Below are 16299 nucleotides of genomic sequence, written 5' to 3'. Positions count from 1 at the left end.
GCGCAGATAATAAATTGAAGTGAGATGGCAATATTGTGATCAAATATAAAATGCCAGAGTTCAAAAATGTTAACTTGGTTATGCAGATTGTATACGAGAGTAATTATCTCAAAAAGTGTTTAAATGTTATCAACTAACTACGAAAATAATTATACTTAATCAGTTGGTGTTAATAATAAGTGTTGTTTTATCTATATTCAAGTTTCTTGCAAAATGACGGATACAAACAATAAAAAAATTGGACAAAATAGTATTGTCCAACCTTTGTTAACTGATTTATACCAAATAACAATGGCATATGCTTACTGGAAAACTGGAAAAATAAATGATCAAGCAGTGTTTGACTTATATTTCAGAAAAAATCCATTCCAAGGAGAATTCACAATATTTGCAGGACTCGAAGAATGTTTGAAATTTCTTGAAAAATTTCGGTATTCCGATAGTGATATCGAATATATTAAACAAGTTCTACCAAGTTCAGTAGAAGATGAATTTTATGATTATTTACGAACAATTACAGCAGATGAAATACAATTTTATTCTGTTAAAGAAGGAACAGTTGTTTTTCCTAGAGTGCCTTTGATAAGAATAGAAGGACCTCTTGTTATAGCCCAACTTTTGGAGACTACTTTGTTAAATTTAGTTAATTATGCGAGTTTGATGGCTACAAATGCAGCCCGCTATAGATTAGCAGCAGGAAAACTGCAATTATATGAATTCGGTTTAAGAAGAGCACAAGGACCTGATGGTGGTTTATCAGCCTCTAAATATGCGTATATTGGTGGTTTTGATGGAACTAGTAACGTCTTAGCTGGAAAGTTATTTAATATTCCAGTAAAAGGTACACACGCACATTCTTATATAACTTCATTCAATAGTTTGGATAATTTGAATACTACATTATTAGTTCCAAAAAATGGGGGAAGTGCTAAGAACTTTTTAGAGAGTGTTCTAACTTGGAGGACATCTGTAGCTAAAATATTCCATGTACTTTTATCAGAAGTTAATGATGGCGAACTAGCTGCTTTTGTTTCATTTTCTTTGGCAATGCCTAATGGTTTCATGGCACTAGTAGATACTTATGATGTTAAAAGAAGTGGCTTAATAAATTTCTGTGCTGTTGCATTAGCTTTACATGATTTTGGTTACGAAGCTATAGGTGTAAGACTTGATAGTGGAGATTTAGCTTACCTATCAGGTGTTGCAAGAGAATATTTTAAAAAAATATCATCAGAATATAATCTGCCATATTTTAGTAAATTAAATATCTTGGCTTCAAATGATATAAATGAAGAAACTATAATAAGTTTGAATGAACAGGGCCATTGCATAGATTCTTTGGGTATTGGAACTCACCTGGTTACTTGTCAAAAACAACCTGCATTGGGATGTGTGTACAAATTGGTTGAACTAAATGGGGAACCAAGGATTAAACTTAGTCATGATGTAGCTAAAGTAACCATTCCTGGAAAGAAGAATGTATACAGACTTTATGGAAATACTTTCTCCCTTATTGATCTTTTACAAACAGCAGAAGAAAGTCCCCCAACAATGGAACAAAAAGTTTTATGTAGGCATCCCTTTGAGGAATCAAAAAGGGCGTATGTTATACCTTCAAAAGTTGAAACTTTGTTAGTATTGCAATGGGTAAATGGTAAAATATTAAGACCTCTACCAACTCTTCAAGAAATCAAAGAAAATGTGAATAGATCTTTGAAGATTTTAAGACCTGATATTAAGAGAAGCTTAAACCCGACGCCTTACAAAGTTTCAGTGAGTGATAGTTTATATCATTTTTTACATAAGTTGTGGTTGGATAATGCTCCTATAGGAGAGTTATCTTGATATGGTTGATTTACTTTTTCATTCCAATTTGTTATTATTGTATGGTATGAAGGAGTACAAAATTCAACATTTTAAGTACAAATTGTTCATTGACTTTGGCACAGAAACAAATTAATACCTAAACGAAAAGTTGTGTAGAGTACCTCAAAAACTTGAGCCTCATGTTAAATATAGGTATTGAGCTTGGTTTATTGTTGAGGACTGCAATTAGAAATTTGGTGAACCATTTAAAACTTAAATTTACCCAGTGATAAGTAGTTGAATAACAATTTATCTTTATTGTTGTGAAAATCTTTTATATCCTCAATTATTACATTGTAATTTTGTTAAATGTTTTGAACATGAATTAAATAATTACTTGTGATTTCATAATCTACTAAAAAATGTAGATTTATATAATATTTACTTAATTTATTAATATGAGACATATTTATATCTATTATATACCAAATGAATTGAGGTAAAAGCACCAAAGAAATTTCCAGTGAATTGTGTCTAATTAAATTTTTTTAAGACCATGCAATAACTTTATAAGATAAGAACTAGGTATTTAGGCTACTAAAGTCAAAGTTGTATAGTATCTTAAATGTTTAAGTCCAGTACTTCACATTATATATAGTGTAGAACGTCTATTACACTGCTCAACAAAATTTTTTTGTCGCACGAATACTTGTACCAAATTTTGATTGTCACTGAACCATGGCCACAAAATAATAATATATCAGTGGAAAAAAATTGGTTTCTTTGTGACATTAAGACATATATTTTTATAAAAAGTACAAAAACAACTTAGAAAAAATATTCCTTAATTTACAATACATGATTTTCATGAATGTTTGGCCTCTGGTAGGTCAGATTTAAGTCTTCAACAGTAATCTGCTGGTATTCCTGGACTTTTTTCCTTAATAGCGCTTTTCTCGGGAAAGAAATCCAGATTAACGTGCAGGATATGTATTTTTGAAGACATATTACATCCCAATGCTTTGTATGAAATTATAAGCTCATCGATTAAAAGTCTTTGTAATTTTCCGCTTCACGATTTCCTTGGAAACTTTGAACTACATTTCCAGGCGATTTTGCTTCAAAGTTTGTATCCTTCATTATTTCCCATATTTGTAGTTTAATGAATACTCTCTCTTCAAATTTACTGCCATCTTCAGACATAGCTTTGACAAAATTTTTCATCAGGCCGAGCTTTATATGAAACAATGGCAAAAGAATGTCGTCAGGGTGCACTAAAGGATCATTTTTAATATTTACTTGCCCTGGAAAAAGTGATCCACGCTTAGCCCATCTTTGCATAGTGACTTTTTCTCAAATGAAATGAAACAATATTTTTTGTGTAACCAAGCTGTAGCCCAAGCAAAAGAGCAATGACTTTAAAATATCCACAAATTTTCCAAACGTGTTTACTGTATTTAATTTTTTCTCGTAAGTCGCTTTCAGCTTGTAAGGATTGATACAACGATGTCTTCTTGCAAGCTAATAGAATGTGGAGTGCCTCAAGGTTCAGTACTAGGCCCTATTTTGCTTCTCTGTTTATAAACGACATCGCTTAACTAGATGATGAAATAAGTCTTTTTGCAGACGATACTAGATTCTCTTGAATCTGATCTCACGGCAATTCATAGGACCATATCTAGTGACCTAATCACCCTTAAATCATTGTACGATTCTAATCTTCAGTATCCCAATGTTTCTAAAACTAAAATTTTATCATATAAAAATGCACTGCAGACTTTTTTTATCAAATTCCTTGAAAAGAAGTTACATAGTGCGGCCTTACCTAAAAAATTAAGCTACTCCTGTTTTGCGCTGAAATCAGTTTCCAAGAACTAGACTTACCCACCTCCTTAATAGTTTATTATGCCCTTATTGAGCCGTATCTCCGTATTTTCATATTGTCAAGACTAGATAAAAATAAAACGTTTATATTGAACATTCCATAAAGCATTCAAATTTAATGATAGTAGACATCATTTTGACTATGAGAAAATGCAAATTTCGTATCCAATTTCTAATAAATTCAGCTAAAAAAACTGTAATTTAGATTGTTCTAGGTCCAAAAAGCTTGTAATACTAAAGATGTATATTTAATTATGATAGTTATAAGAATAAGTATTTTGGGAATTTATAGTTTATCTGGTTTCTGTTAGTTTAGGCGCAATTTTACCACTGGGAATTAAACTAAAGTTTAAACTATGAATAAAACTTTAGTTTAAGTCAATAATAAACAAAGTTGCGCTATTTTGCAAGTCACAGTTGAACCTCCTTGAAATTACTTGTATTGGTTTTGACTTTTAATTTTTTATGGAAGGAAAAAAGATTCAACTTCTCAGACGATGAGGTGATACTTTTGATCAACATCGTAACCTAATTAAGGCAGCTGCTAACTAAAATTTTATTTACCTGCTAATACTACATTAGCATCAAGTAAATTGATAGTGTAGATTATTCTTCTTCATCATCGTCAAGTGCAAATAGTCATTTTAGCAAAACTACTCAATATAATATCGGTAAAGTACCGAAGTATGTCGGTAAACTCCATCTATAAAACGTGCAAAAGTGAATATAACTGTGGTTTGAACACACGTTTTAGGTTAAAACTTCCTTACCTTGCTCTCTGTATCTTTGATATTAAGTCTATGATCGAATGTCGAGAAATCGATATTAACACCAATTGATACCATCTATTCCTAACCTCTCTGGTAAACAATGTTAATTGGAAAGCCTGCTCTATAAACGAGAGTAAATCTCGATTTATGCAGCCAAAATTAACATTAAACTGAACTTTCTTGTTTGGTAATTTTTTGGTTTATGCAGTAAATTAAGGATAATTATAAATTAATTAGAATGCTGAAGTTTGCATTGACGATCGTCTTCCATTTGGCGGTGGGTCAGATATGGTTTGGGCGGGAATCACTGCACAAGATCGTACAAAGTTGGTCTTCATAGAAAATGGCTCCCTAACCTCTCACAGGTACATTACGTAGGTGCTAGAAGACCATGTTATGCCTTTCATGGTGACTATGGGAGAACGTGGCATTATTATGCAAGATAAAGCGAAACCACATACAGCCAGAATTGTCAGGGGGTATCTGGATGACGTAGAAGTTAGGTGGTTTAACTGGATAGCCCGCAGCCCAGACATGAATCCCATAGAACCTGTCTGGGATGAGTTGGGACGACTGATCTGCAGACACACACCAAGAACTGCTCAGGAGCTGAGAAAATTGCTGTTGCAGGAATGGGATAACATCGAGCAGAATGTGATCCGCAACTTAATTCAAAGTACGACGCGCCGACTTCAAGCAGTCATCAATGCAATAGGAGGGAATACTCATTAAGTCCAAAAAAAGCTTTAGTATAGAGTATCACATTCAGCTTACAAAAGCACATGCAATGATGTACAATTGGCGAATATGTACTATCTGAAAACTTAAAATTTCAAAGAACATGAAACCTCAATTCTTTGCTCGCCAGTTTATAAAAAAAAATAAGAATGCAAAGGAATTGATATTTGAAAAATTAGCTAAGATTGATGTTAATCTCAATAGAAGTTTTGTCATTTTCTTTTTCCTGGCCAGAAGGATAGGTGTCCATGTACTAAGCATACTACAGAAGTAGTGATTGCTCAAGTAGTAATTATACGTAGACTTTTTAAAAATAACAATTGAAAATATATCCGTTCATATAGGAACATAATTTACCAGCAGCCATAAAAGTTTATTTTCTTCATACCTCGTTTAGAGTACGTACGTTCGTTCCTAAATGTTTAACTTTCGTCTCTGCAAAAAAGAACGTACCTTCGACCGAGGTATGGAAAAAATCGTATACACTACACGGGCCGAAAGTTGAAATCTCGGCCTGCGCGTCATGATTCCCGAAAATTCAACTTTCATCTCTTGTTAATTTTCCAAATTAATTATTCGTAGTAAAGGTATTTACAAAATACACGAGAATCCAACTTTATAGTTGGAAAGTCTAATGCGTTGCCCTAAATATAAAGTTGATTCCACTTATTTATATAAATTTGTACAGGAAAATTTTCATATTTGAGAATATTATGTTACCCATTTTTAATAAAGTACGAAATAAAGTTTATCTTGTCATAATAGTTTTTAAATGCAATAAACGAATTTTATTTTATCAAATTGCTTTTATTTTCCCTTTCAATTCTTAACAAAATTGCCCTTCAACATGTTTCGAACTCTGGAACCACTACCCCAACATTCACAATTACACTATCTGACTTGTGTTTCGATAACCAAGTTAGACCTATTCAAGTAGCTGTCTCTTGAAAAGAAATATGGCTGACGGACTTCTGGTTAACCTACTCATTTCATTTGAATCAAAAAGTTCTTTACGATGTTACGCCATCTCCACACTATGGACATTACGGACGATCTGTAGTGCCGTTGGTACATGGAGGAGGATGAAACCGCATACCACCTCGTTTGTGAGTTCCCTGCACTCACACGAGCGCGGTTAAACACTTGGTCAAACCTCACAGCTTGCCTAATGACATCAGAGGTCTGAAAGCCTATGTGCCCAACGGCCCCTTTGCCTCCCACAATGTAACTATGAACTGGAGCCATACATAGTACTCAGTAGTAGAAAAATGACTTTTCGAGCTTTTTTGTCTTTTATCTTTAAACTCAAGTGATCTAGATCGCTGACCACTATTTCCAAATAAGTTTTATCGCTTCTAAAACGTAAGAGAAAACCAGGAGACTTGCCCAGGTGGGTTAAGCTAATTTTTAAAATTGTATTCAAATTTCGAGCGAACGGAACGTCAATGGTCGCGAGATGGAACCATTTTGCAACATGGCTGTGTGTCTGGCAGTTTTTGTAGTTTCGGAGTGAATTTTTTGAATATAAGTATAAGAAAGTAGGTGGATTATTCAAGTATCGAGACTATTTTTTTAGATAAGTAATATAAAATGTATTAATTATCATTTTACTTTTGTACGGCGAAGAACATACACCGCAAAAGAATAGTCAGTTTGCAACGCAAGGCTGCTCTTACAGAATGTAGTGCATATTTTTCCGCATCGGAACCAGCAGTATTAGTCATTCTGGAACGATATCAGTAGATCTGCTAGCCCTTCAACGTAGGGGAAAATTCAAGAGAATACGTAACGCGGAAAATACCGGTGAAAATATCGAATAGCGAACAAAGGAAGAGTCGAGGAAGTGAACAATTCTTCTTCTACTGCCTCGCACCTACAGTGCGTTGACGATTATCTTAGTGTGCGCTCACATTGGCGACGCTCAAGTGTCGAGCGATGTCATCCCGCGCGTTGTCCTGTTCAAACTGGTTAAGCGTCGTTTTAGTTATTTTCTAATTTTCGAACCAAAAGGACGTAATGAATTTGGTATCCAAACGATTATTACTTATAGAAAGTACACGACTGCGAAGGCTAATATTGAAGAAAAGCAAAAAAATACAAAGCGTTCATGAACTTAATACTTTTTTCAGTTTTTGAGAATGTCAGTGGAAAACAACTAATTTTAAAAAGCTTATTTCTCCGCCAGAAAGGTTGTATTTTACACTTAGGTTAGAGTTACGCATTTTTATTTGTATGTTTATGATACGTTTAGAGTAAATACAATACGACGTCATTTTATTAAAACTAGAACGTATAGATTGGTCGCACTTCTACTCCAAACTGAATAAAAATACAAACATGAGCGCACCACGAAGCCGATGCCGCTCAAAAAAACGAGCAAGATCGAAGCTCGAGCGGTGCGACGTTGAGTGGTGGTGTTTTGCAATCTAAACACATTCATTTAAAGTCTATAGCCAGAAAGATTTCTTAACGCCGTTGGAGCGGCATGGCTCATCGCTTGAGCGTTGCCAATGTGAACGCACACTTTTGGTTAGACATCTATTTATAGCGGCTTGACCCAGTCCAGTGTTCTTTATTGTTTTCGGTCTACGTCTCTATTTCCTTCGATCTTTCCTTGTATGATCAATTGGGGTATTGTATATCTTTCTCCTCTAAGAACGTGACCCAAATATCCAACCTTTCGCACCTTGATCAAGTTGAACAACTCTCTCTGAGTCCCCGCTCTTCTTAGTACTCCCGAATAAGGAAAAGTGGGGAGCTTGTGGACAAGCTACAGACAACGCATTCTTCATATGAAACTTACAACGCGAAATATTGCAAAAAATGTCGGAAAATTCACTCCTTACAGTATTGTAGGGATTATGATAACGAAAGAAGATGACTGGGACGCCTCAAAGAGGTTTACCTTAAAGAAGAAGGGTTTTATTAGATCGAGCGAGTGTAGTACAGCTCCACATACCGGTCGGTCTCGTATGGCCACTGATAGTGAGGATGCGTATCCAGGCGTGGTTTAAAGGGGTGGGGTCACGGGAGTCATAACCCCCCCAAACTGTATTGGTTTCAAGAAAAAATTAGGAAAGCATCAAAGACAACTTAGTTAGTCGCCCATGGCGTCATAGGGTCCTTATAGAATAAAGTAGGGCGGCATAAGTCACGTAAAGGGGATACCATACAAAAAAATGAACCTTCCTATGTTCTAATTTTATCCATTTGTGATTAATATGCAATATTAATACCGTCCCGAAACAAATCTACCAACTTTTTTGGATAAAAATTGAGTTTAAGATATGTAACCATCAATTAACATTTTATTTCGTATCCTAGCTCTTCAACTTTACGGTGGTTGGAAAATTGTCTTCGAGCAATCCATGGGAGAAGAACGCCTTTTTAAATATTCATAGAGATATTGAATATGAAGCAGTAAAAGACAGATTTTCAAAATATTCATAAAAAGGATTGGAATTTGTATTATAATGTCGAAACAGTCTATTTAATAAATGATTCATGGGAATAGTATCTTATAGTTGTTTTATTTCTTTATATGGATTTGCGGGGTCTCAATAGAATTTATCTATAGAAAGTTCTGATCATTTTTCTTTTTATATACAGTGTGTCCACGTAAGTTGGCGGCATATGGGAAACTTTTTTATTATTAATGTTACGAAAAAAAGTTATTCGTTATAAAATGTTCTGCACGGTCCAAAATCTAAAATTCAATTATCAGATGTTAAATTTTTTCAGTCGTATACGAGGTTTGTCAAAAAATGTGATTTTTGCTCTAGAGTAAAGTACCTTTCTTTTTGACAATATCGAAAATTCTTATAAAGAAAAGATGTTCAGAATTAAAAATAGCTTTCAAATATTCAACATTGTTTATTTACCTTAAAAAAATATTTTTTTCTACATTTTCTCTGCGATTACGTTGGAAATTTAAGTTTGCACATTAATGCATAATTAATCTATGATGCACTGGACGATAATTGTTTTTATAAGTTTATTTAGAATTATTTAATCAAATTTATAATTAATATCTATGCCTATTTCCCTTCTTTTTAGATAAAAAATGATTTTTTCATTCCCCATTCATATACGAGGTCTGGCTATTAAGTAACGAGACTGCGCGCCTAGAGGGCGCTATCTTGTCTTTGCACGTCCCAAAACACGTTTCCGTCACTATTATAGTATGTGTATCAATCTCAAATTTCTCGTTAAATTGAAAAAAGCTCCGACTGAGTGCTATAAATTGTTACAAAAAGTCTATGGAGACAATTCTCTATCTCGTGCGCGTGTTTTCGACTGGTGTAAGCGCTTTAGTGAGAGAGCAAATCAAAATTCAATGCAATGTTATCGTTTTTTTGACATTGACGGTATCGTGACGACTGAATGGATTCTAGAGGGTCAGATTGTCAACCAGACCTACCATTTGTCAGTTTTGGCAACACTATGAGAACGAGTTCGTAAAAAACGGCTCGATTTCGCACCAGGACAACGCTCCTGCGCATAACGCGCTATCTGTGAAGCAGTATTTGGCCAGTAAGTGCACTCCAGTGCTCGAATACCCACGGTACTCAACAGATTTGTGAATTTTTTTGTTTCCGAATATGAAATCTGTTTTGAAAGGGACCCAATTTGAGTCGATGGAAGCGGTAAAACAAAAAACGGTAGAGCTCCTAAATGCCATCACCAAAGAAGACTTCCAGCACTGGTTCGATCAATGGAAAAAACGTAAGGAAAGGTGTGTGATTAGGGGAGGGGAGTATATTGTAGTAATAAAACACTTTTTCGTAACCAGTCTCGTTATTAATAGCCAGACCTCGTATATACTGTAGTACTGCAGCGTTTACGAACTAATTACTCCCTTGCTATAATCCTACAATAACATATGTAATTTTTTTTTTTATCAAAACGACATGAGAATCCCAATTCATCAGCCACTTTTACGACAAATATTACGGTCATCGACTTGCTAGCTTGTTTATTAAAACTTGTTTTTAACGTTTTAATTAATGTTTATTTAGATAACGAGATATATTAAATATGAATTAATATTTTTAGAAAAGTAATCACGAATATTAAACTTTAATCTATAATAAATACGTTTTGGAAAAGTACATTTTCTGAAAAATTGGAAAATGAATCAAACAATGTACCAAAAATGGAGACTGGTCATCTTATGTTCTTTTTCCAAAATACGTCAAATTTTAGCCTATTTTGGATTACTAAGGTATCTAAAAATAATCCGTCTGTTCATTATTTTCCATTTCATGAAAGTAAACGTCAATGGATGGACATTTTGAATTAAAATGAAGTCTTCTACTTGCCTGCTTCGTATAAAATATTGTCCACATACCTCTTTGGTATTTTTCACTGAAATTTAAAACTTAATAATGATTCACAAATGTAAATCAAATATATCCTGTATTAAATTCAAATTTTATAAGATTGAAATGTCTCTTTAAATTTTAAGGAAAATACCAGGTATCATGGGACGTCCCTGCACAATGCCCTTCTAATAGATATTTTCCTTATAGTATTTGATATGCAGTAGGCAGGTAGAAGACTTCATTTCAATGCAAAATATTCATCCTTGACGTTTACTTTCATGAAATGGAAAATAATGGACAGACGGACTTTTTTTATTTTTAGATACTTTAGTAATTGAGAATACGCTAAAATTTGACGTATTTTTGAAAAAGTCATTCCACTGAAGCCTATGATATAGTTTGTCATAGGCTTAAGAAATCTTTGTGAAATCACCTTTTTACAAAATCAAAAATAAGAAAAATTTGCTCTGGTACCTCCGTTCCAGTCATTTGGTATCCTCTCATGGTTCGAGATTTTATGTGCCTGTATTAGTTCTGCTGGAATACAGCTACAGAATACAGCTACTACAGAAGTGTTATTTCTTGCATCGTAATTGCTTTTCTCTTTGTACCTTTTTCATTTTCGTTGATATCTAGGTCGAAACGATAGAAATTTGTTTGTTTAAATAATTAAGAAAAAAACCTACTACCCATTTTTGTTTTTGACTTTTGACTTTTCCTGATTTGTCTTTAAGTTTTATTCTTTACGGCAGATTTTTGTTACCGTTGAAGGTTTTGGTTCTATTGTATAGTATTTTTGTGTCATGTGCATTCACTACTTCTTGTGATTTTAGAGCGATTACGTTCCTAAATAATTGCTAGTCTTGCCTGGCACTTCTCTATTTTTTATGTTACGAGGATATATTGAAAAATTCTTAGTCTACTGCATTGCAAACCAGACCTCCACAGCTTTTAATACCTCCTCGTTGGAAGAAAATTTATGACCTTTTAAACTTTTTTTCAGTTGAGGAAAGAGATGATAGTCGGACGGAGCCAAATCTGGTGGATGAGGAGAGTGTTCTATTCATTCAAACCCTAAATCACAAATTTTTTACATGGCGACATGAGATTTGTGTGCAGGGGCGTAGTCCTGGAAAAACAAAACACTTTTGGATGACTTTCCGCGTCTTTTCTCTTTAATTATTTCCCGTAGAGTGGTCCAATAGTAATCTCTAGTTATTGTTCTACCCTTATCCAAAAAATCAATCATGCTTACTCCATGGCAATCCGAAAAAACTGAAGCAAGAACTTTTCCAGCAGATTTTTGGACACGGAACCTCGTAGGTCTTGGAGAACCAGAGTGTCGCCATTCCATCGATTGTTGCTTTGTTTCTGGATCGTAGAAATATACCCAAGTCTCATCCATAGTAACAGTTCGGTTTAAGAAGTATACATCGTTTTCAAATCGAGCACAGATCGAACTCAATGCTTCTACCCTTGCACGATTTTGGTCAGCATTTGCGTCGTATTTTGTCGAAAGATCTGAAACAACATCCAGCAATGGCAATGTGCCAGCGAGTTTTTACCAATTTGAGATCTAGATTCGAGGCATATTTGCAGCGTGATGGTGCACACCTGGATGATGTTCTTTCTAAGAAATGAATTTCCCAGATGTATATTTCGAATAAAATAAAAAATTGAATGTGGATGATATTTAGTTTTTTTATTATTATTTTGAATTCGCAAAACCTTCTGGCCCACCCATTATAATTTAGCGTTATTTGCATATATTTGGTTGAAATTTCACAATGGAAACAACGAAAATTTCGATTTCTAACGTGACACACATTGTTCAAAAAGTTCCTCAAAGAATAGATTATGCTACCCAGTAATTTTCGCGTTAACTAAATTTTGATTAGTGGAAAATTTTGCGTGCCAGCCCACATGATGGTACAACAAAGACGAATATTAAAGCTGAAATAACAATAACAAGTTTTGCAGAAACTATTTACCGAATAATATCGATTATGGTTATATAACGCAAAAGTTGAGAAATATTATACGGCATTGACGTGTGAAAATTGGGGTAAATGCAGACATATACTATACCCGCTATTATTTCGGAACGAGCAGATCGATTCAGTAGCGGTTCCTTCGTACATCGAACAAACTCTCTAAATGCTATGGTAACATAATAAACACCTAATCATATCCGATTTCACGCGTTTATTTGGAGATTTTGATCTACGTTTCAAATTTACGATCGCATGCTCTTCGATGTCTGACACTTATAATAGAAAAATTCAAACAGTTATAGCTTGCTAGGGTAACCAAAAAGAGTTAAACCGTATGTTGGAACCTTGAAAATCATCTTTATCTGTCCGGCTTAGAATCATAAAATATCTGGCGTTTTCTAAATCGCAGAATCCATTTATCGAGGTTCCAGACGTCGGAAATTAGATCTTCCTGTTTTACCAATAATTGGATTGGTTGAATTTTGAACTGGATTTATAAAAACACATCGCATTCTATAGAAATATATGCTCGGTGGGCCAGAAGGTTTTGCGAATTCAAAATAATAATAAAAAAACTAAATATCATCCACATTCAATTTTTTATTTTATTCGAAATATACATCTGGGAAATTCATTTCTTAGAAAGAATATCATCCAGGTGTGCACCATCACGCTGCAAACATTCCTCGAATCTAGATGTCAAATTGGTAAAAACTCGCGGGTGGCATTATTTCTTCTCGGATGTTGGTCTTCAACTGATTAATCGTGGCTGTGTTATTGGAGTTGACTCTACTTTTCAGGTATCCCCACATAAAAAAATCCGGTGGTGTTAGATCCGGACTTCTAGGCTGATTTACGACCACCAAAGAGGCATAAGAAGTATGACATGTCACGCCATCTTGTTGAAACCATGTCGTACGATTATAGGCTCCAAATTGTTGCAAATGCGGAAAAAAATCCCTTAACATTGCTATGATTCGTTCAGAATTTACAGTGACAGATTGCCCCTGTTGATTTTGAAAGAAATAGGGTCCGTGCGCTGATATGACTGCCCAAACGTTTACTTTTAGCGAATGCAGAGGCTTTTGATGTTTGCACGTGGTTCTCTGCAGCAATTCTATCTATTGACATGCCCATTTAAGTGAAAATGGGCTTCGTCGGAGAACACAATATTGTTAAAACTCTGAAAACGAAAACTAAATCATTTGGCTGTAATTTATGCACCAGTTGAATTTTATACGAGTGTTATTTCAGATCTTTCGACAAAATACGACGCAAAAATGTTCTGGATACCACAATTTCAACTGATCGCTTGCGATTCAATAGACCAGGAATACGTTGAACTGAAGTTCTAACTTGTTGAGTTGTTGTCTTCTGTTCTTGTTGATCTTGGGCCTCCCGTAGGCTTCTGATGGACAGTCAAACCAGTAACTTCGAACTTTTTGACCCACGATCGAATCACACTTTCCCTCGGACACTGATTTATGCCATGTACCGAGCTACTCACCCCTACCACCTGCGCAGCTCCCTTTCATAACGTTCAAACGCAAGAGAGTTTGTAAAATCGTACGCCTTTTTGGCCCACCCTGTACAAAAATTTCATAAAGCTTCTTCACCACAATATATTGTGTTCATAAAGTAACTTAACTTGCTATAGGTATGTATCCTACCCAATTAACATTTTTCGCAACTTGAGGTTTTATTACAGGGTAACAAATTTTTATAAGAAACTTTAACTAATAAATAACAAAAAACTTTATCTATAAAACCTTTGGTTTTAGTTACTTCAGTTTTTTCTTATGAAACTTTTACATTTGGGGTATTATAATTTACTTCCATAAAACCTTTATAAATTTTAAGGTGCGTAATAAATATTCTACAGCTACTATAAAATCTAAGGGTTGTTATAACACTTATAGGCCCACTAACAACTTTTCATGTAGAAGAAAGCCGCTTTGTTTTTGAGGTTAGGATTTTAATAATTGTTTTCTAAACATGCCACAAGATAAGAAAAATTGGCAAAAAATTAAATACAGTAGAAGTTTTTATAGAAAGTGTGCTAAAACCCGTGAAAAAATGTAGAAAATCTAAAAGAAATAGACCAAAATTTAGACTTTCATCAAGACAATATTACATTTGCAAATACTTCTAATATAACTACCACTGATGAAGATACGAATAAAGGACAATTAGAAGAATGTATTGACATAAGGGAAAATTAGTTAAGTAAGTTTTAATGAAGTAATAACTAAGCATAACAATTACGAACTGAGAGAAAACACATATTACTTGTGGATTTTAGGCAATGGTCTGTTTCCTCAAGTATAAGCTAAAGTTCACTTCAACCGAGCTCCGTCTTGGCAGCCACCCAGTCAGAAAATTGCATTTAGAAAATGCCATAATTAGGTGCCAAATTCAAAAATTAAGCAATGCAATGGAATACTCAAAGTTGCGGTGCTAGGAAAACGTGATGTTAGCGACGAAAATAATTACAATACATTAATTGTTGAAGTAATTAAATAAGGTGCTGAAGAGTTAATTTCTGTGAGATAACGAATTTGAAAATCAGGTATCTCTAAAATTAAAATTGATACTCAATCAAACATTAAGTGCTAGTTAGATGCTTGTGGGGAATTTAGATAACGAAAATCGGGAAAAAAATTCAGGGTACCTAATACTACTATAGAAAATATAAAATTTTTAAAATGCTGAATATTTAAGTGCTTTAACGGAAAAAAGAAAACATTGCAATACATCCAACTTTATGGATGATAAAAACCATAGAGCTGCCATGAGTTTGCAATACGTCCAAGGGATGATTTTTTATCTTCGAAACTGTTAGAGAATGAAGCGCTAATTAAGTACTCACTAAATAATCAGAAGACAGTCAAGAAATATCATTTCTACAGTGTTTGGATATCTTAAATCTGCTATGCCTGCTGTCCCAAGTTCTAGTTCAAGTCTTCTGATGATTTAGTTAGCATTTAGTAATACATAAGGCATGGTGGTTTTAAGATCTCTAAATATTGTAGAACTTAGTACATCAGGCATAGTGGTTTTAAGGTTTCTAAACAAGACAAGCACTTCATGGTACCCGAACCCTTCTGTGGTATCAGCTATAGAACAAGCACTGGAAAAGGAAGTAGATAGGAGCAAAACCAATTATTGGGACAACCTACAAGGGCTGAGACAGACAAAGATTCTTCTGGGAAACTATAGCCAGAGAAGATTTGCTGAATGTATCAACCTAAGTAATCTATGAAGTCCTACCGAGGCACTGTCACCTCAACAAACACCTGTAGATGCTAGACCTAACAGATAATGCTACGTGTAGATCCTCTATCCACGTTTTCTTGAAGTGTGAAACACTAAAAAACTCCAGAGCACTAAACCTGACAATGTGAGAAAGAGAAGACGAAGATCTGTGGTAACTAAAAGCATCCTACATTTTAGATTTTTCGGGTACCCCAAAATCCATACATACATTTATAAAATATTTATATCATATAATAATAAAATTTTCGCTATTTTTTATTTGAATCTTGAATTGTAATGTAGATTCTATTAAAAAAGATAATTTTTAATAATGAGCTGCTGGGCAAAATTTGACGCCTAATTTGAATTCAGAACACCAATTCCATATGAAATCAGCTGCTGAAATTCAGTTGATGAATGTAATTGGTCCACAAATTATAATGTTGAAATTTTATAGATAAAAAATATAATTTAAATAATTGGGAACCAAGATACGGAATTTCAAAGGTCAGTAGAGGAGGCAAATTT

General features: G+C 34.2%; 1 protein-coding gene across 1 annotated transcript; it reads left to right on the top strand.

The window, feature by feature from the left end:
- The first annotated feature begins 14 nt into the window (after window positions 1-14).
- Window positions 15-5988, top strand: LOC130449777 (nicotinate phosphoribosyltransferase). The gene has a single exon (XM_056787778.1). It carries the CDS (start codon window positions 214-216, stop codon window positions 1843-1845), a length of 1632 nt encoding a protein of 543 aa, XP_056643756.1. The 5' UTR covers window positions 15-213; the 3' UTR covers window positions 1846-5988.
- Window positions 5989-16299: the final 10311 nt, after the last annotated feature.

Source organism: Diorhabda sublineata, chromosome 10, assembly GCF_026230105.1.
Source record: "Diorhabda sublineata isolate icDioSubl1.1 chromosome 10, icDioSubl1.1, whole genome shotgun sequence".
NCBI lineage: Eukaryota > Metazoa > Arthropoda > Insecta > Coleoptera > Chrysomelidae > Diorhabda > Diorhabda sublineata.
This window is presented reverse-complemented; position numbering and strand designations above follow the sequence as displayed.

Excerpts from the sequence above, each read along its gene's own strand:
- LOC130449777 (XM_056787778.1), top strand. The coding sequence starts at position 214 with ATGACGGATACAAACAATAAAAAAATTGGACAAAATAGTATTGTCCAA.